This window comes from Ornithodoros turicata, chromosome 2 (assembly GCF_037126465.1).
Source record: "Ornithodoros turicata isolate Travis chromosome 2, ASM3712646v1, whole genome shotgun sequence".
Classification (NCBI taxonomy): domain Eukaryota; kingdom Metazoa; phylum Arthropoda; class Arachnida; order Ixodida; family Argasidae; genus Ornithodoros; species Ornithodoros turicata.
In genome coordinates, this window is record NC_088202.1 from 39,655,483 (window position 1) to 39,678,845 (window position 23,363).

At 47.1% G+C, this 23,363-nt stretch overlaps 1 protein-coding gene across 1 annotated transcript in view; it reads left to right on the top strand.

Annotated features, from left to right (window-relative positions):
• LOC135385306 (sodium-coupled monocarboxylate transporter 1-like) overlaps positions 1-7,748 on the top strand; it is a 66,053-nt gene extending 58,305 nt beyond the window's left edge. Inside the window, exons 14-17 of the mRNA XM_064614537.1 lie at positions 226-323; positions 2,425-2,510; positions 2,577-2,618; positions 5,169-7,748. Of these exons, the coding sequence (XP_064470607.1) occupies positions 226-323; positions 2,425-2,510; positions 2,577-2,618; positions 5,169-5,279 (337 nt within the window). The 3' untranslated portion in view covers positions 5,280-7,748. The remainder of the gene's footprint in view (positions 1-225; positions 324-2,424; positions 2,511-2,576; positions 2,619-5,168) is intronic.
• The last annotated feature ends 15,615 nt before the right edge of the window (positions 7,749-23,363 follow it).

Below are 23,363 nucleotides of genomic sequence, written 5' to 3' on the forward strand. Positions count from 1 at the left end.
GTACACCCGAATTACTGAAGCAAAATATAACCCGATATTTACCCCCTGATTTTGCTGGATAATATAACCCAAAAAAGTCACGCCCTAATTATGAACCACCATTACCACCATTATGTGATGAATGTGATGTGATGATGATTATGTGATGAGAATATAACCCCTGAATCTCCATATTTTTCTTCACATTTTCATTCCAATCCTAAAAGCCTTGTGTATGCTTTCTAGGGGCCTTCTGCAGTTTTATCGAATATCGCATCTCCTTGTTCCTGTGCTTGGATTCACGATTGCATTTTTTACTGCATTATTTGTCAGTCTTCTAACAGGTAAGCGCTCCTTATCATACTGAATAGGTACATGTTGTGTCTGTGTTATCTGCTGGAAGCAGGGTTTGATCTGTCAAGCATTCAGCGTGTGCAACATGTATTTGAATATCCCCTTCTCTAGAATGGTGGGAATTAATGGAAACCTAATGGTGTGCAGTGGTATCTGGTGTTCTGTTCCTGGCAGTGTTTTAACCTCGCCAGAACTGTTACAGTTACGTCAGTGTCAGAACATACAGTAGAATCTCGATGACACGATCACGGATGATACGAATTTCGCGATGATACGAATTCTTTTCCAGTCCCAGCCGCAATGCCATTTCTCCCCATGTATTAGAGTTTGGATGACACGAACGCGTTATCTTGCGTAGCAGAGGATGCGACCGGTCCTTCCCCTGTGACCCGAGAGCGCGCGAGTCATGCTTCTCCTTCTTTCGGAAAGGGATGGAGATCCTCACCACGGACTCTGTTACATCGTGTTGCGCAATGCAAGCAATGACTCTCCCTTTGTTGGTAGTGGTGGATGAGATAAGATCAAAAGGATTACACGGCCCTGAACCTTATCACCTTATCTCTGTTGCGACCCTTTTACCTTCCTCGCAACAATAAATTGCGAAGCTGTGTGACATCGCACTAGTGGGAAACTGCGACCAGATCACGTGGAGGGAACATATCAGGACAACTTCTGTCATCATTACGCGTCACCTTTTCGCAAGTCGGCTTCACCTAATGTCTGCGTGCTTTAGGAGAAGCTCGCTTAAGAACACTGGCGCGCGACTCGCGAGTGGAAAGCACGTGCTGGGACTTTTGAATCATCTCGCAAATTTGGGCAGAATTGGCCAAAAATGGAGACACAAAAACGTTACGACCGACCTTTTTTCACTGACAGTAATGGAAAATGAACATTCGCTATCTACTTTCTTGCCTTAATTTTTATTTTGGTTTAATTCGTTTGATACGATTTTTTTTCGCTACCCCGTGAGATTCGTATCATCGAGATTCTACTGTATAACATGTACAAGTATGTATGTGAATGTAAAATATAACTATTGTTACCTGTATGCACAGAAATGGTACCTGTTGGAAGCACTTGGTGTGATGTATCATAAGCACGTGATGTTTGGCTTTTTGTATCTTCAATGACCACTCGTGACCAATGACCATTGATGACCAAAAGACCCTCCGCCATTTCTACTAAACACGACCAGGGTCCGCAAGGTGGAACAGCGTTAAAGTTAACTCTGACGCGAGCTGTACATGATAGAGCTAGAACCTCAACTATGACACATGTAATCATATTAAAAGCAGAGAGCATTCGAAGGCGAGTTGCTTACACAAGGGTCACACTAGGCAAAATGCTTTGTCCTTGTTTCGGCTACGTACAATTTGCTGCACAGGGGTCACGCAAATGGGTGGAAAATGTTCTGTGAAAGAATGTCAGGAAAGCATGCACACTGGTCACTTTAATTGATAATGGGAACCAGTGCATAGTCTTGCTTGGGAGGGCTCAAGCCCCCCTACCTGGCACGGGCCGACTAAGTTGTGCAAATCCAAGGAGAGAAAATGATATGGACATATATAGGGAAAAATTATATTTAGCGGGATGGGTTTTTGTATTGTGCCCCCACTGCTTGAGAGACCTTGTTTGTCCATGTTCTTTCCCAGGATTTTGGTTGCTTATGCATACATCACCGTTCATGAATGACATAAATAACATGCAGTAGCCAGAGACTTTGATGAACATTAAAAAACCTTCAGAGGGGCCAAATTTTTTTTGGGATGGGAGCTCCTTACATTTGAGAAAATATGATACCTTACACTGATCTCTACCTTGTGCTACTTTATGCGTTGTTGTTCCGACTTTTTTTTCTTTTCTTTTTGCTTTTCCACTTAAAATTATGCTCGTTCCCACGATGTCACACGATTTTACCTTAGTTTACCTCCCTATATTCTTACCTCCCACTTGCAAAAAAAACGACAAAAAAATGTAGAACCTCAAAAGCGACAATGGTCTACTTGTGCACCATCACTTGTGGTCATCATGGGTCATGGGCTGGTCTAATCATATCCTGATAATATTTGTCAAACCTGTTTATAATTTCAGGCAAAAGTACTGGTCAGATACAAGATCCGAGTTTGTACTCCAGCTGTGTAAGGCGCTTCCTAAATCAAGAGCCGACAACAGAAAAAGTGAGCTTTTCAATCTGTTTGCTATGCTTCGATCATACGCATTCACACCATCCACTCTTGTTGCAGCGAGATGCTATAAGTGATGAATCTGGTCAGCTTCAGAAAGTAGTAAGCTTTGTTCCAGATTTGTAGCATCATTTTAGCCCCTTTTTGGGAAACACCTTTTCCACAACAAAAAATAACTTCGTATCCAAAGCAGGGTGTCGAACCGCAAAAAATACGGGTTCGGTTCGGGTTCGGGTTCGCGTTGTTTTGATTTCGTTCCGGTTCAGTTCCGGTTCGGCCACGCCAAAAAACGAACCGGTTCGCAAACCGGTTCGCAGCCCCGAACCGGTTCGCGAACCGGTTCAACGCTTCCGTTTTATGTGTTCCATAAAACTGCTTTTATCAGGAAGTGCGTGGCTAATCGCTTACTGCTGTTATTTGCATTAACGTCTTTAGCGGTGAGGTAGCTCTTTAGCGAGAGAAATAAGAAATGGATGAACACTTATTGCAAATAGAGTCCACGCTAATGAAGCGGTGTTGTCCCGCTACTTTGTTCCCAAAATCTCTTTTTCACACGCACAGTGCCAGCAAGATAAACTTAAAGGATGGACAGCGTAAGATAGACGACAGTACTTGCCGGCACACTGCCTTCGCAGCGTGAATCGATCTGAAACCGTACTGGAGCATGTCGAAAATAAGCCTGCCAGCCTTACTCTGTCCGAGCTCACAGCAGTGTACTAGTTAATCCACCTCACAAAGGCAATGTATCACGACACAACTGCACTACCAATAAGCAGAACCACATTTACTTTTCAAACCACGACCAATCAAACAGGCACCGTTCTGCGTACGCCCCTTCTCCACTTCTCATGTTTCTGACTTGTTTAATTTTTACTGCTCACGTGTAAAAAGAAATCTTCGGCGCTCATTTGATCACATATTCGTCGTGTAGAGCTACATAACTGGCCTATTCCATTCCTGTTCCATTCGTGCGCGTGGCACCTCGTATCTGAAGAGTAGACGCCGCATCACCGCGTGCGTGGGGCGCCAGCCGCGGCGCTCACAAGGACAACTGCGCTTCAACATGTTAAAAAGATGCTGAAAGTATACTTACTATACGTCGTCGTCTGACTGGTAGGTGAAAATTTCTGAAATCTATGATATAGGCGCGTGATGATGATACCGATGTGTCTTCGTTCGGGGATAAAGAGGAACTCTTGTGCTGACTTCTATGTCCGAACCGTTTTGTTGCGAACCGGTTACCGCTATTATTTTTTATGGTTCTGCTCCGGTTCGGGTTCAGCAGTGTTCCGAAAATTTCGGTTCGGGTTCGGTTCCGGCAAAAATAACGGTTCGGGTACGGTTTTCGGTTCGGGTTCGGGTTCGGTTCGACACCCTGATCGAAAGTTTGTTATGCTCATTTTTTTTTGCTTTTTGAACTTATGTTTTACTTCAAAATCAGCACAAAGTAAATAAAAGAAAGCTTCTCTTTCAAAACTTTGCATCACCCAAGATAGAGAGCAGTTCACCACCCATTGCAACATGGAACAGTAGAGCAGGTACCCCACTGCTGTGTGCAGTGCTACACCTTCCGCTCCTGTTGTCAGCGAGCTACTGGCAGCAGCACCGCGCTGTTTCATTTGTGTGCCCTTCTCTCGCATGTGCAACATCACTTCGAGTCAGATTATGTGTCATACAAGGCAGAGTTTCCCAGAGCTGGTGCAACTTTGTAAACAATACCTAGATGCGGTTGTCCTACAACTACCATTATGAGCCTGGGCAATTACAGTGAACCCTCGTTAATATGACCACTGCCGTTCCCGCGGATTTTGGTCATAAAGCGAATTGTCATACACGTATTAACGAGAAGCTGACCCTCCGCGGACCGGACACACAGCTACGCACAACGAAAGCTGACGTAATTATGATTTATTTTCTGGAAAATCTGTTAACAATGACTACGTCAAACAATTTTGAGTCAATAATGCCTAAATGGACAATAGCACCATCAATTGCGGACACGTTAACGACCTTTATCTGCTCAAATTATAACAAGGTAACCTGTGACGCCCTACTTTAACACGTGTCACCCTCTGAGCGAGGTACGAGATAGCCTCTCCCGGGGACTACTCTGAGGGTCATGCGACGCGGTCATAATAGCGGGAATATAATGCCTGTGTTTGACCCTATACTTGTGAGAAGAATCTTGGTCATTGTCCGATAAAGGGATTGTCATATTAATGAGAGGGATTTACATGCCGGGTGGAACGGTTCCAGAGAAAAAGGGTCATAAAGCGAATATGTCAGATTAACGGGGGTCATATTAACGAGAGTTCACTGTACCAGCATTTCACTGTCTATCACTGCCCAGAAAAGCTACGTGTGGGGCAGCACATTTCTTGAGAGTCCTCATGAGTCTTAGCTTGAGGCTATTACCAGCTCCTTGCTACGTAGGACACAAGGTGTAACCAGAGGCAGATGTGTGTGCTGGAACATATTTAGATAGTTCCATTTGTGTATTGGTAACACTGCTTTTTTGAAAGCTTGTTGTGCCTCTGCAACTGTGCAGGCTGCCCCACTTTGCTGCTACCATTGTATCAGCACATATGAAATGATTTTTTGTGTTGCCAGTTCTACATGACTCATGCACAAAATTTCTCTTTGAAATTTCAGAACCTTCATACCAATCCTGTGTTTTCTGAACACGATGTCCACCCAGAGGAGCAAAAGGACATGAACAATGCTGCCCAGCCTCCAGATGATATAGGACCTACATCATTATAACGAGAGCCTTAACTACTACATGCATTTGTGCTCTGCACTTATCAAATGTACATTTTTTGTCCGGCCTGTCTGGACATTTATTTACTCAGATTTCCATTATATGTGCAGCCCCTTTCCACATTGTTAAAAAAGCCACCTTCATATGTCAGCATAATTTTCTTATTGTGAAGAAACATTATATTTTCTTACCTTTCTGGCATCCACTGAAAAAGGGACTCTAGTGTACATTTTCCTTTGTACATACGTGCTTAAATGAAAACAAACAAGAACTGCCATATTTTATGGACTAAGCAGTAAGCAGCTGGATGCATGCATTGTATTCATCAGTGCCTATAGCTCAGTCATATTTATCATTTAGTTGTTGATATTATTGTACAGCTATGCGTTTAGTTATTAGTGAGCACTGCAATATATCCTCCCTTGATTAGCAGACAGTAGGTGTTACCTACACAGTAGCCTTTGCCTGTGGTTTTTCAATGGGTAAACCATTCTTCCTTGTAAAAATAAGTGGTACTTAATGAAGGTATGTTAATTTGTAAAGCCCAACAGAATCATCCTTTGACAGAGAAGTGTTACTGCAAAAAGTTTGGGGGGAATTTGGATGGCTTTATGCATTGGCTTAAAGCATAACGGTACACAAAATTTATAGTTTAACCTTCCTAGCCTGCGCTGCCACAAATTGGCCTACAGTGTCGTTCAAGTCAATATTTTCAGTTTCTTCCTTTTTCATACCACCCTAGATACAGTGTTGCTTGGAATCAAGGATGATGGGTTTCCAGGTCACATATAGCCAATTACACAAGCTACACACCAGTAGGTGCATGATGTGTGTCTCCCCTGTGCTCAGCATAACTCTATGACATGACCCTACTCTCTTCACATTGTCATGCAAATGAAGAATAATGTGTTCATGCTGAAAGAAGAAAAAGCATGTTGTTGACGTGCATATATTTTCAGAATTAACAGTTGCATGCAAATTATGAAATCCTAACCTAAACCACTCTTATTTCTGCATCTAAGCATGCCAGAGTATAATAGTTAGGTCTGCGCAAATAGTAATTTTGAACCATCCCGGTTGTGATGCAATAATTCCTCAAATTCTGAAAATTTCTCCGGCTTTGTGTCCATTAGAAGAGTATCCTTTCTCGTCGAAGCTCTTGTCTGTTTTCTTGCAGGACACTTCACCCTTCAACTTTGTTCTGCATGCTGCAAAGGGTGTTGCTCTGATGAAAGAAAAGTAAAGACGAAAGAAAATAACGTTGAATTCAATTCCCATCGTGTTGCTCTGTTCAGCCATTATCAATATTATGCCACATAGATCAAAGTTGAGACATAGACAGGAACCTGAGGAGAAAGCTTATTGGTAAACTATGACTCGGATTTCGAACTGAATTCAAGGTTCATTGCTGTGCACCTAGCTGTTAGACATACCAGCACAATGCAGTGGTGGTACATGGAATGGAAAGTCAAATTAAAAGTAGTCCAATGGTTCTTGGCACACAATGATTTCGAATGTTTTCATGCACAACCCATTAACACTTCATCGAGGGCAAGTTGTGATACTCCTCATAGATTGCAGGGAAGGTACTTAGTTTTAGCTACTATTTTCATTGTAATGGAGCTTAAAATAGATCTTTAATGTCTTCACAACTTTTAACAAATGCTAGATAACAGCATGCTCAAAGTGAGAACATGCATTTACTGCCATTTTGACTGACCAGGAGCACTAAATATAGTCTATACTGGTGACCTGCATTTAGGCTGTTGTGGACATGTTCCTTGTTGGGTGGAAAATGCGGCGTTGAGTTTTAATCGGATAGTTGAAGATAGTTTAAATGCCCATCCTCCATATAATGTGGAAGATTCAGTTGAATATGTATTCCACAAATGTGAGACTCCAACACCTATCACATAGGAAGGTATTGCGATCAGCACGTGTGCGCTTGTTGAGATTGCCTTACACTTGATACCGGGCATACCGGTCCTCTGCATGGCCTGGGAGTTCGTTTTTTGCCTCCAGAGACAGAACCAACGTTGTTTTGTTGATGGTTTTTGCAATATGTCCCAGTTAGCATGGTAGCTTACTGGGTGGTTTATCCGCCTTGGTGCTTGAAGTGGTCCTGCTGTGTCTGAATATGCATGGTAGAAGTAGTCTGTTAGGTGTGGGTAGCAGATTAAATTTGACCTTTGACTGGTAGTAAAACGGCTTCGCAATGTAGGAACTAAACTTTTCCCCCACAATCCTCCTTGTTCATATAGCATACACGAATTCTGTGCGACGTCCCACGTGAAGTTGTTCATGTCTTTTTGTACACTGCAAAATATGTGGGGTGTAGACATCGAAAGTATAGTATGGCAGTGACATTGTTTGCATACCTGCGATGCGAAATGTACTCAAATGCACGATGCTGTGTTTTTATCCTCCAGCTCGCCCTTTCACTGGCTTGCTATAAAAAGTACCTCATGGAATTCTCGCAGTTGTTTATGTCGTGCAAAATTCAGTATGAGAGGTGTCGCATATGCATGTCACTTCGTAATGAATTGTAGTGAAATTTCTTCGGTGTAGAAAGGAAACCTTGTAGTTTCAGTGCAGTGCAGAAAAGAAAATAATGATAATGTCTTGTTTGTCAACCTTTCGCCAAGATCCGTCCGTGTCAGTCTGGTTCAGTAATACGAACGAGGCTCCTGTGCAAAAGAAGATATCACTGTTCTTTGAAATTGCTTAAATTTATTGCATTTGCCTGTCAGCACAAGAAATCGGGAAGTAGTTGTAGCATACGAAGCAAAAAGCGTAATACGAGCAACGAACAAAAGAGGCATCTATACTATAATATGTCACCACTAGCCCAATTCATCACCTTGATGCATACATATATAAACCTTTACCAGCGAAGTTACGCGAATTGTTCATTCTTTAATTAGACTTTCCGGTTAATTCGATAGTATTCCCAGATCCTGGCGGACGCTCCTGCATTTAGGATTAGATCCGCTAAATCAAACACACGCACACAAGCTCCTCTAACAACGCTCTGCATCGAAAAAAGTTTGCCCCTGCGGACAAATAAGCTGAAATTTTATCTGAACAGCAGGAAAATAACGTGTCCCCGTTGTGTCCGCCCTGCAAAGCCAAATTATGCGGAAAGCTAAGTGCCGAGTGGCCTTGAGTTGCGCTCTTCATGTCATTGTGTTTCTTAGGCTTCTGGATAATTCGATATAATGTCGTGGTCCCATCAGAGTAGAATAAACGCAAGTCTACAGCGTTTGCTACCAAGCAAAATCTACAGTGTATCATTATACTGGTCGATTGCAAAGGCACCTCGAATACGCATGCTTTCTACCGCGTGATGTGAACACACTACCTTCAAGGAACTATCGCGCAAATATTTCCTTTGATAAGCGCGAATTTCCTGAGAGAGTTGGCTTACAAGAGCGCGCGCCGAGACTACGAACTCTCCCAGCTCCTTTCGTGCGTGACGTCAGACCATCCGCGCACTTTTATTGGCTTCTGAGAATCGTCTGCTACAGCGGGAACAACTCTGCTGGGCGCCCGCTCCGCGTTGGACGCGGGACACGCTGTACAAAATAGAAAAGAAAAAGCAAAACGAAATAGTGGGCGTCTCACCATTGGGCGGGCGGGGTGACGTGACAGCCTGACAGCCGAGGGAAGTTGCTTGTCTGACGAATGAAAGCTGTCTTGCGCACTAGGATTGCGCACTGCACTCTTTTATGCAAATATGCGTCCCAGGGCTTGTAATTCTTGTCGTTTTCTGAGACGCAAGCAATGTCTGTTGTGCACCGTCAGTGTTTGGTTTACTTGCAGAAATAGTTTGTGCGAGAGAATCAAGGGATCGGGCGATTTAGCTCTCTTGTTATGTAAACAGTGAGTAACACTATAGTTCATGCGTGCCTCGGACATTGGACATTGTTGTGCGAGTCTACTACATGTACTTGACACGTGAATATCTTTGAGGGACCAATGAACGGTTGTGCGTCGTTCAGGGCGCGCGATTCATTCAGTAACACGTCCTTACGGATAGGATATTACATTGTTGTCTGTGAATGTCATGGTATTACAGTGGTGTCAATAAACCTCATGTCGCCAATACGACTGGGGACGATGTGGGTGCGACGCTTTGCGTTTTCAGTACAGAACCAGTAAATTGATCTTTGACCCTGCTTTTCTGTATTGGAGTGCAAGACCCGGTGGTTATACTACTGGGTTGAACCACTCTTCTCTTTCGTCAGTGTAGTATTTTTGACATCATAGACTTCAGCGGAATGTTTGCATGCTGGACATTTATAGTATCAGCAGTGCTTGGTATCAGGAGAGTTTGGTACGAACTGTACAGTCTGGGTGATCCTTATAGCACTGCACTGCGTGAGCGACGATGAGGAATACCCGTGTACATTTCACGAACACCGCAGTGCAAGTTGAACTACAAATAACATACTTGTGCAACGCAAAAATGCTGCTGCGACGACGCCAGTGGACGAGGCCCAGTAGACCTTTACCCGAGAAACGTCATGATGACGTTGGTAAGCAGACCGAAACGGAAACAAATAGGAATGGCTGGGTTCCACGAATGGGCACTTGTTCGCTGCCTCCTATTCAAAGAAGATTAGGACCGCAGGTCGCGTCCCTTTCAGGGACCATCGTAATCCTCTCAAGACTGTGGCTTTCGTGCGCTACCTTGTTCGCCCCTTAGCTTCGAGCGTAGTTCAACACTACCAAATTGGTGGCGCTGTCGAACGCATTGACGTCATTTGTTTACAAACAGGGAGAGGTCTATAAGGCTTCATCCACAGGTGTTGTCGCAGCAGCATTTCACATTTCATTTCACACATCAGTTAGTTGACCTGTTTGTCGAGGCACACAATGGCTGTGGAGTTTAACAATGTGTCGCTACATTGATAGTAGATATACTAGGAAGACTGGCATGGGTGACCTCTTTTGAGTTTTCGCATGGGGTGTCGGGAGACTATACTTGCTGATTGTCGAGATAACTTGAGGCGTGGAGAAAGGTCAGCGAAACGCGTCTATTGGTGGTGGTGACTGGACTGCTTGCCGTAGTCGGCCACGCTCAGGCTTGAGGGGGGGGGGGGTCGTGCGTCCTGGACCGACTTCACAGGGAGCTGTGTCGACATCTGTCTTGAAGAGTCTAAGGAAAAGCCAGGGGAAATACACAGACAGCACAGTCGGCGCCCAGGACCTTTTTTCACATACGTGTCGTGTCCTAGCAGCTCTCCAGCGAACTACGCTCGGAGCGCGTCAAAACAAATCGACGTGGGTAGCACAAAGGAGGACCAAAACTGGTCCGGAGTGGGACCGACGAGCTCGCGCCGTTCGTGCGGTCTCCCCACAAGTACCCGCTTCTGTCGTCCCCATACTGCGCCATCTAATGAAGACGGAGATAACCCTCTCCGGCGCCCCAGGGTCATGCGCGTGCGCGCAAGCCGTTGTGAAAAAGGTCCTTCGATGCATCGAGCTATCTCGTCAATCATGGAACATAGCCTCCCTGCTCTCTGTCGACGCCATACACGGGACTCTCAGAAGGTCTAATAATAGCGTCACAATGTGTAATAGCCGCTCCAATATAATAGCTCCAATATAATAGGCAAGGCACTTAGGAACCATAGCCCATAGCTCCGCGCGGGGGCGATGGCGTCGTTCGTTCGGGAGGAAAAGCCCTCGTGGAGTAGACGACGTTTTTCGCGGCACCGCGTGTTTTGAGCATATATTGGAGCCGTTATTTTTGGAGGTTCGGTTCAGGCTCAAAGAAGAAAGAAAATAACATTCGAACCTGTTCAAGTTTGTTTCAATCGGCCTGTCGACTGTTGATTCAGTGTAGACTGCAACTTTCGTTTTCGTCTTTTTTGTGACACGCCACATTTTAATTAAATGAGATTGCAAAGTGATTGAAGTCGGGTTTAGTGCATAAAATAGAATTTCCGCTCACAAAAGTGTGGCCTGATAGCACTTTCCAAAAAGAAATTGGCTGACATAATTCTATATCCAATTCAGCGGCGAAACTATCATTGCGTTCTTTATCAGCATTGGCATACGACTTCGATTTTAAGAAAAGATCTTCCCGGGAACAGCACCGCACGTGATCCCTAGTTCCAGGATTTTTCTCTGTACGAAATATCTGAATGGTGGAATGGTTCGTAGGGTTTTGCTTGGAAGCGACCACTTTCTTATAGCTCAGGCACGGCCCCTCGATCGCTCTCTCCGCTTCGCTTTGGCTCTGTGGGCGGCCTGCCGAATGCCCCCTGTCCCCGGTGATCGGAAAAGTCCTTATTCCTGCCACATTCTCTGTGAGGGCGCTGACCAATGAGGAATGCCTGCTCCTTCTCGCTCGCTCATTTACTCGTATGGTCCGGATAGGTGTACTTACGCTTCATTTTCTGCAAAATTATCATTCTCTATGTGCGGTATGAAGACGGTAGATATGGATTCTCGAAGCTGGTCAAATGTTTACGGTCATTTCTGTGCATGCCTTGTAAATATCGCTAAAAGCTAGCGGCTTGCTGGGAGTCAATTTGTGTGCTTCAGGGCGCCTGGTTTCTCGTGCAGTATAATTGTATAACCGTGCCAGCTGCGTCATGCTAACTGTTAACCAACACGCTCTCCGTCTTCTCGCACTTGGGTCGGAAAAAGTCCGTTTCAAGTATGTGTGACTGGTATTCCGCTCCGATGCCAATACATATAAAATATTCTGGGACCCCAGTTCCCTAGTAAAACTGAAAGCTTTGCTAACAGTTCTAAACGTGTCCAAAATGTCAAGATGCAAAGTCTATGTCCTCTTCGGTGGTTATGTTCAACAGGATAAAAAAACACCAACGTACCTAAAGGTCTTAACCACCCTGTCACCCACAAGATCACATCTGAGTGCATTGTCAAAAAAAATTCAATTAGATATTGTCAAATGTCAGTTGGATAAAAATATGTAGCACTAAATGCCCAGGCAGCAGAGCATGTCGGGTACAGTACGCGATCGCAATGGGGCTAACGGCTTCCCACCGGCCGGAATCGCCTGGCTATTTCCTAGTCGTGTGGGAGAGGAGGAGGTAGAGCGCAGGAGAACATAACATACTGTATAAGTAGTAATTTTCGCGAGGACCTATGTTTCGCGAAATTCGCGAACGCCCTTTTTTTCGCGAATTTAAAGTCCCGCGAAATATTCGAAGCAATGACAGAAAAATACGAGAAGGAAATAAGGCCCTGGACGCTGATACATCTTATGTACGTGGTTTATTACGCCCTTATACTGCACTTTCAGTTCTGCCCGTGACTTCAGGACTTTAGTTGTTGTAGTTGCCATGTTTACGCTTCTGGTTGTGCCGATCAGCGACTTCGCGAGAGACATGTTCATTGGCAGCAGAAAAAGTTTGTCGCCTTCCGTATGGAGGACGGCACTGTGGCAGTCCATGCACGTGGTGGCTGGTTGAAGGGGGAGGACGCGGCGACGTTGGCTTCAAGTACCGGAGCAAGAACATGGCGGTAATGAGTTGAAAAATACGAAGCTGTCACGATGCTCACTGCGTCGATGTGGACACAAAAATGGCGGGAGACACGGAAATTCGGCAATGACTCCTCATTGCAGCATTCTGAGTCAGGAGGGCTTAAAAGGGATGAAATGGGTTATTGTCCAGTGTTGCTTTTGTTAGTTCAAGATGGAAAGTCGCAAAGACGCCTCGTGCGGGAGCGACGCACTGCGGTGCCGCGAATTTAAGGTTCCGCGAATAATTGCCTGATCCTGGCTCCTCGCAAATTCGCGAATTATTGAGTTCGCGAATTTAACCAGTGATACATACGATATGGTTCCATAAGTTTCCGACCCGAGGTAGAAAATGCGCGCGAATTTGAAAATGCGATTAAGGACGCGTGGCGCCATCTGTTGGAGGGCCGGAGCACCCCCCTCAACCCTCTCCATGCTTTTGTCGGTTGGAGAGCGGCATTTCAAACAGCCAGGGTGCACTCTTCAGTTAAAATGAAAAAAAAATCGAGTACCGCACTGTGATAAAATTCTTGACAACAGAGGGACTTTCGCCTAAAGAAATTAAAGCGCGACTGGACAACGTGTACAGGGAAGCCTCTCCGTCGTACACAACGGTAAAAGACTGGGCTAAGCAGTTTCGACTGGGGCGAGAGTTCATTGAAGATGATCCACGCGATGGTCGTCCAGTGGAAGTGGTGACACAAGAAAATTTGTCTCTTGTAGAGGAGTAAGTGCTGAGCGACAGGCGTCTGAAGGTGAAGGAAATCTCAGAAAGGCTGGGGCTTTCCAAAACAACCGTTTTTCGCATCGTCGGCGAGGGCCTTCACATGAAAAAAGGTCAGTGCGAGATGGTGCCACGACTTCTCTCGTCAATTCAAAAGCAACAGCGCGTCGTCTCTGCCAAAGAGTTTTTGGAGCTCTGTCAAGAGAACGAAGAAGAAATATTGAAGTCAATTGTCACAGGGGATGAGACTATGGTGCTCTAATATGATCCCCTTTCGAAAAAGGAGCCGATGGAATGGCGCAAACCAGGAGAAACACTTCAAGAAAAGCCAAGGTCACACAATCCACAAAGAAGATCATGGCAACAATATTTTGGGATTGTCACGATTTGGGATCCTCCTCACCGACTTTAAAGAGAGGAATACCACAGTGAATGAGAGTTATTATGCTTCACTCCTGCACCGACTGCGAGACGCCATTAAGGAAAAGAGGCGCGGCAGGGTGAGTCGAGGTGCCCGGTTGCTCCAGGACAATGTCCCTGTCCACACGGCTTCTGTTGCCAAGGCTGCACTGAAGGAGTGCGGCTTCGAAGAAATCCACCACCCACCCTACAGTCCAGACTCGGCACCGAGTAACTACTTCCTGTTCTCAAACTTTTTGAGATTTCAAAACGATAGTGAGGTGCAAGAGGCAGTTTTCCAGCATTTTGCGGACAAAACTTCGGACTATTTTTTCAAAGGTATAAGAATGCTCGTTGAAAGGTGTCAAAAGTGCGTCGAAGTTAAGGGTGACTATGTCGAAAAGTGATACACTTGTTTCGTCTCTATGACTATTAAAAGTTGGTCGGGCCGGAAACTTATGGAACCACCCTCGTATGTTCGCCGACGGTGCCCTGATCATTTGCCGACTGACGGTCATGTGACCAAGAATATAGGATCGCTATCCGATGTAGCTCTGATCACTTGCCGATAATCAGTTACATGACCAAGGCGCGGCATCGAATTGGTCTCTTTCCCGACTGCAAGACACCAACTGTATAGCAATCACATCACGCCGTGACCCCACAGTTTCGAATCTGGCCAATGATCTTACTCGATGAGCCGGTCGTGTTCGGTCGGGGTCGGAGACCCCGTCGTCCTCGTTGTGAGTAACAAATGTGAACCCTACCGTGCCGCCGAAACTTTGGAGGAATTTCGATATTTTTGTAGGTATTCGTCACAGGTATGTGCTATTTCTTTCTAAGGTACTCCTCGTATTGATAAAAGTCACTCGTAGATGTCATTCAACATAAATGACAGTGCTCAAAAAAAGGAAGGATTCGCTCAAACAAAGCAGTGCAGCGTCACATGATTTCGGTTCTCGTTATCCGCAGCAATACATCGTGATCGTTAAAAAAAATTGGAGTAGCGTTATCTGCAGCATCCAACTAGCGTTATACCTTATTTATGCGTTACGAAAAAGCATGTGGAGCTGCAACAACCTACTCCAAGAATCGACGTCGTTGCCGACTCGCCATGAAGGCTACTGAGCACCGACAACACTAGAGTGCCGTAAACGACCTCCCAATGTTGGCAATGAAGCACTTTGGTGGGCAACTTCATTGCCAACACGTTGTGATCGTTAAAAAAAAGGGGAGTAGCGTTATCTGCAGCATCGAACCAACGTTATACCTTACGCGTTTCGAAAAAGCATCCCGAGCTGCAACAACATACCCAAAGTTCTCCCAGCGCTCCTGCTGGGTGACTTCAATACTCATCATACGGCCTGGGGAAGGTGTAGGACGGCCGGCCAGGGAAGGAGGTTGTTGGAAGCAATGGAGAATGCTCATATGCCCCTACTTAACAACTGACAGCCAACGTATATATGCGATCACCAACGTCACTCAGTGTATTGGATCATTCGTGGTGCTCAGCGGACATAATTCGCCACCTGTCGTGCGCTACCGATGTGGACACCCGAGGTAGTGACCACTTTCCTGTATATATTTCGCACGATGGACTGCCTCTCTCAGCTACTACTGGACTGATTTCTTTCACGAACTGGAGACTCTTTCGTGCCGGCCTCCGAAGATCTGTGCACGGCGGCATGTCCCCAGAGGCACTCTCGCAAGCCATTCGTTGCGCCATTCAGGACGCGGTGGTCCTATCTAAAAGGGTAACAGGCCACGTCGGTCATTCTCCAACAATTAACCACCTTAGGGCATTACGTCGCCGAGCAGAAAGAACTGCCCGTCGCACAGGGCAACTTCCTGACATTGTAGCATACCGCCGGATGAAAGCTAAAGTATTCCGAGAACTTAACAAAGCAGGCCGGAAGCGTTGGCGTAAGTTTTGTCAACCCCTTTCACCGTTTGACCCGACCACATAGATCTGGAGAACAATTCAAGCTATAAAGGATGCGCCCCCACAAAAGAATCCTCTCGCGGCATTGGCTATCGTTAAGGGTGTAGACGAAAACACGCTAGTGACATTTCAGACATATGTCGGCACAGTTCCCTTAGAAGTCGGCCCAGGACGCACATTCCCCCAGGGCGTCAGTCGTGACGTTGCCCACCTCTGTGAGGCCGACAACGGCGAGCCCTTTCACCATCACCACCACCACCACCACGCTAGCGACAGATTTCTCCGTCGTACTCGCGACACCGGCGGCGGCCTCAACGACTGCGGTATACAGCAGTTTTGTCCAGAACTTGCCGGCCGAAATTCACCAAGACTGGCCACGTCCACCCGAGGTTATGGACCGCGACTTCACTCTAATCGAGCTAAAGACAACGTTGAAACTTGTGAATGTGGGCTGTAGAGTCACCTATACGCCCCCCCCCCCCCCGAAACCTTGCGAAACCTTGATGGGCGGTCACTCCAAGCTCTTCCTCATGTTTACAATACGTCATGGCAACAGGGATCCCTACTATCTTGTTCCCATTCTGAAACCGGGCAAACCCCGAAATCAGAGCCGTAGCGATGGCGGGGCTGGAGGAGCAGGCGCCCTCGCCAGAGAAGGCGCCGAACGGCATGCCCCTGTAGGTTGTTTGTACCGTATAAAGCGGGAATGGAGAGAATTTGAATTTACGATCTCGGAAGTGCGGGTGAGCGTTTTTTTCTCTTTGTTTGCAGAAGCATCTCTGACAGAAGCATATCTGGCGGCAGTGAGAGACAGGGGGGTGGGGGGCGCCTCACGTTTACCCTACCCCGGGCGCAAACTCGCCTCGCGACGGCTCTGCCCCATATGCCCTGTCCTCTTTTCGCCCTGTGAGCCTGACTTGTCCTAGCCTATCTTGTCGACTTTTCAGCTGGCTCCAAGATTTCCTTACGGACAGAACTGTCGCTGTCTGCACATCCCACGGCCCAAGCCCTGAGCATCCTATTCGTCAAGGCGTACCCCGAGGAAGCATTCTGAGTCCCACACTCTTTAATGTGGTAATGGCGGGCCTAAAATCGATAATTCCTCGCCAAGTAGCATTATCTCTGTATGCCGATGACGTTGCCCTTTTGGGCAGTAGGGAAGTCACGACCAGCTATTCAGCATCGTTTCCGGCAAGCCTTACATAATGTCCATCTGTACCTCACGCGACTTGGGATGGACCTTTCGCCCGAAAAGTGCGTCGAGCTCCCTTTCACCCGCAAGGCTATGACAAATTTCACTCTTTGGGTTGGTGCAAAGATGCTTGGGCCTATACGTTCCCATTGCTTCCTTGGTGTGATCATGGACTCGGACCTGCGCTGGGCTCGCCACATTAAGCGCCGTGAAACCAAAGTGCAGCGATGGCTTCCTGCATTTCAACATTTGTCTGGCTTAGGATGGGGCTGTGATCAGCGCTCCTTTCGAGCCGCTCACGCGCCTTTGGTGAGGGCGACTGTGCTTTACAGCCTTTCAATCTTGCACAGGATTTCCACAACGTCATTAAATACTCTTCGCACCCTGTTTGCCCGAAGCCTTCCTCGCTGCCTTGGTTTTCCCAGAATGGCTGTGTAGTTGATGGACAGACCAGGCGGGAAGGACAAGGCTGCTTGTGGCCGTTTGCCGCCAACTACCAGGAAATAATGAATGGGGCTCGCAGGCACCCGGGCGCGAGATGGGCGTGACGCAGGTGTTGGCTTCGTCTGCGTCACGGAGCGGCGCGTCGCCTGCTACAGCTGAAACACGGCAAGTCCTGGCTGAAGCTGGTGAACCCTGATGGAGGTTCTCCGTGAGCGTGAAACGGCTCGGCACTTCCTACGTTTGCGTGCGCGCATTCCCCGTCACCCACTCCTCAGGAGAATTCGATGCCGTCCTGAAAGTGATTTCCATCGAGTAGCGCATAGGACACGCCCACTGGCTCTCACTGGCTTCACACCTAAGGACGTCACACCGCCGGACGTCTCCTGGTCCCTGCCTGTGCCACCCACCTTCGTACATCTTCTGGACCTCCTGGAACGAAGAGATCATGTTTCCCCTCAAGTCCTTCTAGCCCATTTTTATGCTCTGGTAGACACGAAGTATTCTACCTCTGCCGCAGCATACACTGATGGCGCATCTCGAAATCACAAGTCCGCCTCGGCATTCGTCATCACATCCGAAGGCGCAATGGAAGGACGTCGCCTCTTGCATCAAACCTTATCCACAGCTGCGGAAGTCTACGCTATACCTTTCTGCAGCACATCGTTGATTTTGCCCAGCGGGAATGGGTCGTGTTCACTGACTCTAAATCTCCGCTGCAAGCAATTGAAAATCCCGGCATCTGAGGCACATCCGCACCGCTGGTGATGCATGTGTTTGTGGTTTATTACAACCTTGTCTACGGTTGTCAACCTTGTCTGTGGTCTGGGACCACATGCTGTCCCAGACAATGTACCCACAAGGGGTGGGCAGTAATACTATTTTTTCGTAATATAATACTAGTACATAATACTCCACAAAAACGCGTATTATAATACTAATAAAAATACTTTTTCAAAATGTGTATTATAATACATATTACTAATACTGTATTATAATACATTACAGTGATAAGGGAATACATAACTTTTTGAAAAGCCCAGGGCATACACAATATTTATTTCACAATTTACAGTGTCTGTTGTATGAAACAATAGATGCATTACTAATTACTTGGCTTTAATGACATTTTCTCAAAAATTCAATCATTGAGTCAGTGGTGGACCCAAGAGGAGGGGGCGATGCCGCCCCCCAAAAAGTCAGTTATTAGACCTCGTCGGTCCAGGACGCATACTAACCCCCTGTCCCCCACTCCTTCCCGCTGTCCTCTGTCGACGTCTGTACGCCGCTCATAGCCACAGTTGCTTCGCAGCGCTAACACGGAATAAAAAAAAAAAAACATTGGACTCCCTTTCTCCCCTCCCCTACTACGCGACCCGACAAAGAAACCGCCCCCCCCCCCTTCTGGATAATTGCATATTGAGTATGCCACAAGACATCTAAGACCTGTCCCTTTTAAGACTAGCCAGGGCTTAGGGCAACTGTCCTTCTTGAGCTGACCCCTCCTCCCAGCGTGGGAAAGGGGCAAAAATTGCGTACATTAACCTTGGACACAGAGCGAGAATCACTCCTGGTTGTTCCTTTCTTTCCCGGGAATGTTCCGAAGTCGCCCGCGAATGTTCCGATGTCCCGCGAATGTTCCGATGTCCCGGGAAAGAAAGGAACAACCAGGAGTGATTCTAGACCTGGTTGTTCCTTTCTTTCCCGGGAATGTTCTGACCCGAGAGGATACACTGACTAATCCCCATAGGAGTAGCCTGTAGGGCCCTGCACGGGCGCGGGCCCCCGACCCGGCCCGCGGGCCGAGCCGGGCTTGTTATTGGTTGTGTGCTCCGGGCCGGGCTGACAAAATACGCTAGCACCGCGGGCCGGGCCGGGCCCGGGCCGTTAAAATACGCCACCACCGCGGGCCGGGCCGGGCCCGGGCCGACAAATATGTTTCCGAGAGTCATGCCCGGCCGGGCCACGCAGCTAATTCCACACAATGGAGATGCATTAGTTCATATCAGCATGCGCTTGCGTCATTCCTGTGCATATTTTGCAAAGACAAGCAAGGGATACTACATTAGGCATATGATTTGACCCTCTAGAACATTATGAAAGCCACTTTACACTGCTCCTGACTCCTCACGTATTTCACAAGCACTTGGCACAGCTTGGTGAGAGGGGTATGGACTGGGAGAAGGAGTTTGTCGACAGCATCCTCAACCTCCGCAAAATCTTGACAGTGTAACGATAACGCCCATGCCCGCGTACGTTCTGGATTTAATTTGGTCTGGTGCGGTTATGGTGTTAAACCGCCATCACTTGTATGTTTGTCTTCTCTCCTTATAAATTTACTGATAAATTTGTTTGATAATCGCCAGAAAGGCGTACGTCGAGGCTGGAAATACTATGCCGGGATCTACTCGCCGGGTCACCGGGCCGGGCCGGGCTCTAGTCACTGGGTCACCGGGCCGGGCCGGGTCGGGCCGAATAAAAATATGAAGGTCTGGGCCCGGGTCGGGCCATTTTTCGATGCGCTCGGGCCGGGTCGGGCCCGGAAGAGTCGGCCCGTGCAGGGCTCTAGGCGTAGGTGTTCAAAGAGTGGATTACATAAAACGTGTGGCGTGCATGCTGACCCGCCTGACCGGATTATCACCGTGCTTATAACCCATAGGGGGTGAATAAACACGTCAAAATCCGAGAAGTATTACTGGAGTATTATAATACCTGTAATACGCGTTTTTGCGTATTGTAATACGTAGTACAGATACTTTTCTGAAACCTGTATTATAATACGCAATACAAATACAAAACGTATTACAGTAATACATGCCCAGTCCTGGTATCCACGGAACTGTTGTCCATCCGAGAACCGCGTGGTGCACAGAAACATTCAAGTGGCTTACACATGGAGCACCTCAACCAATAGACATGTCTATCGAACAAACGCCGTTTAGCGTCATTCCCAGGGTAGTGGGCTCTTTTCATTATGTGCGAAGCCCGATGGGACGCCTTGATCGAGCTTTCGCGTTTTTGGAGCAGCACACTTTTTTTAATCTTTTGCGTTTTTTTTCTTTCCTTCTTTTTTCGGTCATGATCACGCGGTTGTATGCCGTTCTTGTGTGCAAATATGTCCAGTACCCTGCCATAGTCTCCTACGCTACGGTACACCTCTTCCAAATAATGGTACTGTGATGTTACACGTAAGGATGTTATGGATTCAGCGCATCCTGTGGGTGAGGACGAAAAGGCTTGCCGCTGTCACGTGCGGCTCTGTGCCACTGTATGGACTATCCTCGTTGAGCTATAGAAAAACAAACAAACAACTTTATTGTGAGATAATAAATGGGGAGTTTCATTGCCATTGAGGGGGGGGGTTATCACAAGGGGCGATACTTAGCCCATTGCTTGACGTGACGCGGGGAATAAAATAACGAGCCCCTTCACAATAAGAATCGAAGTCCTATGGTATCCAGAAAGGTCACGAGAGCTTTGAGGGCAGATCGTTGGTGGGCTGGATGTGGCCAGGGACCAAGCAATTTCGTGAGAGAGAGGGGGCGAGAGTCCAGCTGGTTAAGGGATCCTGAGAGTGCGGTTCGGGAAGGTTGGTAGTGTGGGCAATGGACAACAATATGATCTTGATCTTCTACTGCACCGCAGTGACAGCATTGGGGAGGGCAACTTGTCTTAAGCGGTAACGTCATTGTGCTGTAAAAGCCACATCGCGGCGCAGTCGATGAACTAATGCGGCATCTTGACGAGAGGTATGCCGAGGCATGCAGAAAGCGAGCACTGGATCAACTCTGCTCCGCAAAGCTGGGGGGGGGGGGAACGCCAGCGGTCCACTGGCGGGAAGCCAGGGGAGTGACGAGACGTCGAAGTACGGAACGACGATCTCCTTTCAGCAACGAAATACGCGTCCGTCTCCGAGACGAGAGAGCTGCTTCTGCGGCGCTGTCGGCCTGTTCATTCCCTTCGATACCGCAATGGGCTGGAACCCACAGGAGGACCAGCTTGTGCCCTGCTTCGTAGACGAGGTTGTAAATCACTAACACATTATGAAACACAATATGAAAAATACGCAACCGAAGTTGCGCGTTTTTGCTTTACCACCCCTCACTAAACGCGCGTTAGGAAGTATGCCCGATCTTTTCCACAATCTCTTTTATGTGAGTGGAAAGAGCGTTTAAAGACGAACAGAACGGTGTGACACATATTAGCCTTTTGATATTTGCAGGAAAGCAGTTACTCGCCGAAAAAGTCCGACTTTTTGCAAATGAGGTGACTTTGCGATTTTTTATCTGGACACCTGCAAAACCTAGAACCTCAAAGATAGAGCAAAAAGTACACCAGCACATGGGCAATAGCATGGGCATGGGCAAGCGTAGAAAAAATAACTACATGGCCTTAAAGGGACTATGAAATTTCCCGAACCCCCATACCTTTTTTCGATGGAAACTGTTCTTCCCGCAGAGAAACTAATATGCCACAAATTTTTCCACATTTTTAATGGTCACGAAGATACGAGGCCTAAAAATTGCGAGGAAGCGAAGTGCACGAAATGGTCAGTCTTGAACATTATTTTTTTTTTAGAAAACAACTATAAGATATTTTCAGCTATTTCTTCCGCCAATGTACTTCCTAAGCACTAGGCTTCAATATATATCGCTTCTCATAGCTCATAGATTGTAAATATTGTTCTCGTGGCGCTGACCATGTCCTGAGCGTTCCATGCCGTATTAAATTTTTCTACCACACATATATATTGGAACGAAAAAATCTGATAGGTCGACCAGACCACCCTGCCTGATTCTGCCTGAAATCACCCAACTACCGTCTGCCTTTGCACTGCATAGTCGAACGTCGTTTCGTGCGATTTGTTTTTTTCTGCAAGGGAAAATCTCGCAGCACCGAGACATGCGATGTAGATATTTTCCTCGAAGACAAAAGGAAAGTCCTGGCCAAGCACAGTCGGTATTTTCGGTGCCCACGAGCGTCGCATACTTCAAAAGAATGTCGTTACAGAAGAAAATGCGCAAAATGCCGACGTGATGTGCCACCCAAACCCCAAACTGCATCGTCAAGAGAGCAGAAAACGTAAAAGTGACGTACTTGTGACTTCCGCTTCGTACGGTTCTTCTACAAACGTTTCGTGCGTGGGTGGTGTCAGACACAACATGCCACTACGTCCGAGGGATACTTTACAGCGGAAGCTGTCGCCCATTCATACGCGAAGACCTAGCACAACATTTAGGTTTGAAGGAGGCGGTACAGATCGTAATCGGAGTCAATACCTTCTCAGCGGAGACAGATTCCAGGCCCACGAAACGAAACGTCGTCGAAGTAATTGTCCGAAGCCAGTACGGGCAGGAGGACGTCAAGCTAACCGCTATCGTTATGCCTGTCATTTGTCGGGGCATTCCAGCAACGCCGGTGGACAACGAGCACATCCTTGCGTTGCAGGATACCGCGGTGAGCACACTGCCGATATCGTCGCGTTTCCTGGACTGCGACAAGTGAACGGCACCAGCCTGCTTGTTGGTTCTCACCAGGCGTGGAAGCTGATATCAGGTAAAGTTCGGCGCTATGGGAGTCAGCAAGAACTTGGCTGGACATTCAAAGGGCCTAGCAGCGTAAAGTCACTCATTGCACGACAGACCAATAGTTTGATCTGCGTTCTCAAGACTGATGGCGTAATGTCTCAGCAGGAAGAGGAGTTGACGAGCAGCATGTGGGAGATTGATGGTATCGGAATAAGCGAAGATGCAACACCCGCGACCACAAAAGAAAACGTGATGGCGGAATTTCGTAAGACCGTAAAGGCAGCTCACGGATGATATGAGGTTCAGCATCCGTCGAAGAAAGTCAACGCTCCCCTAAACGACAGTCGTAATGTGGCAGA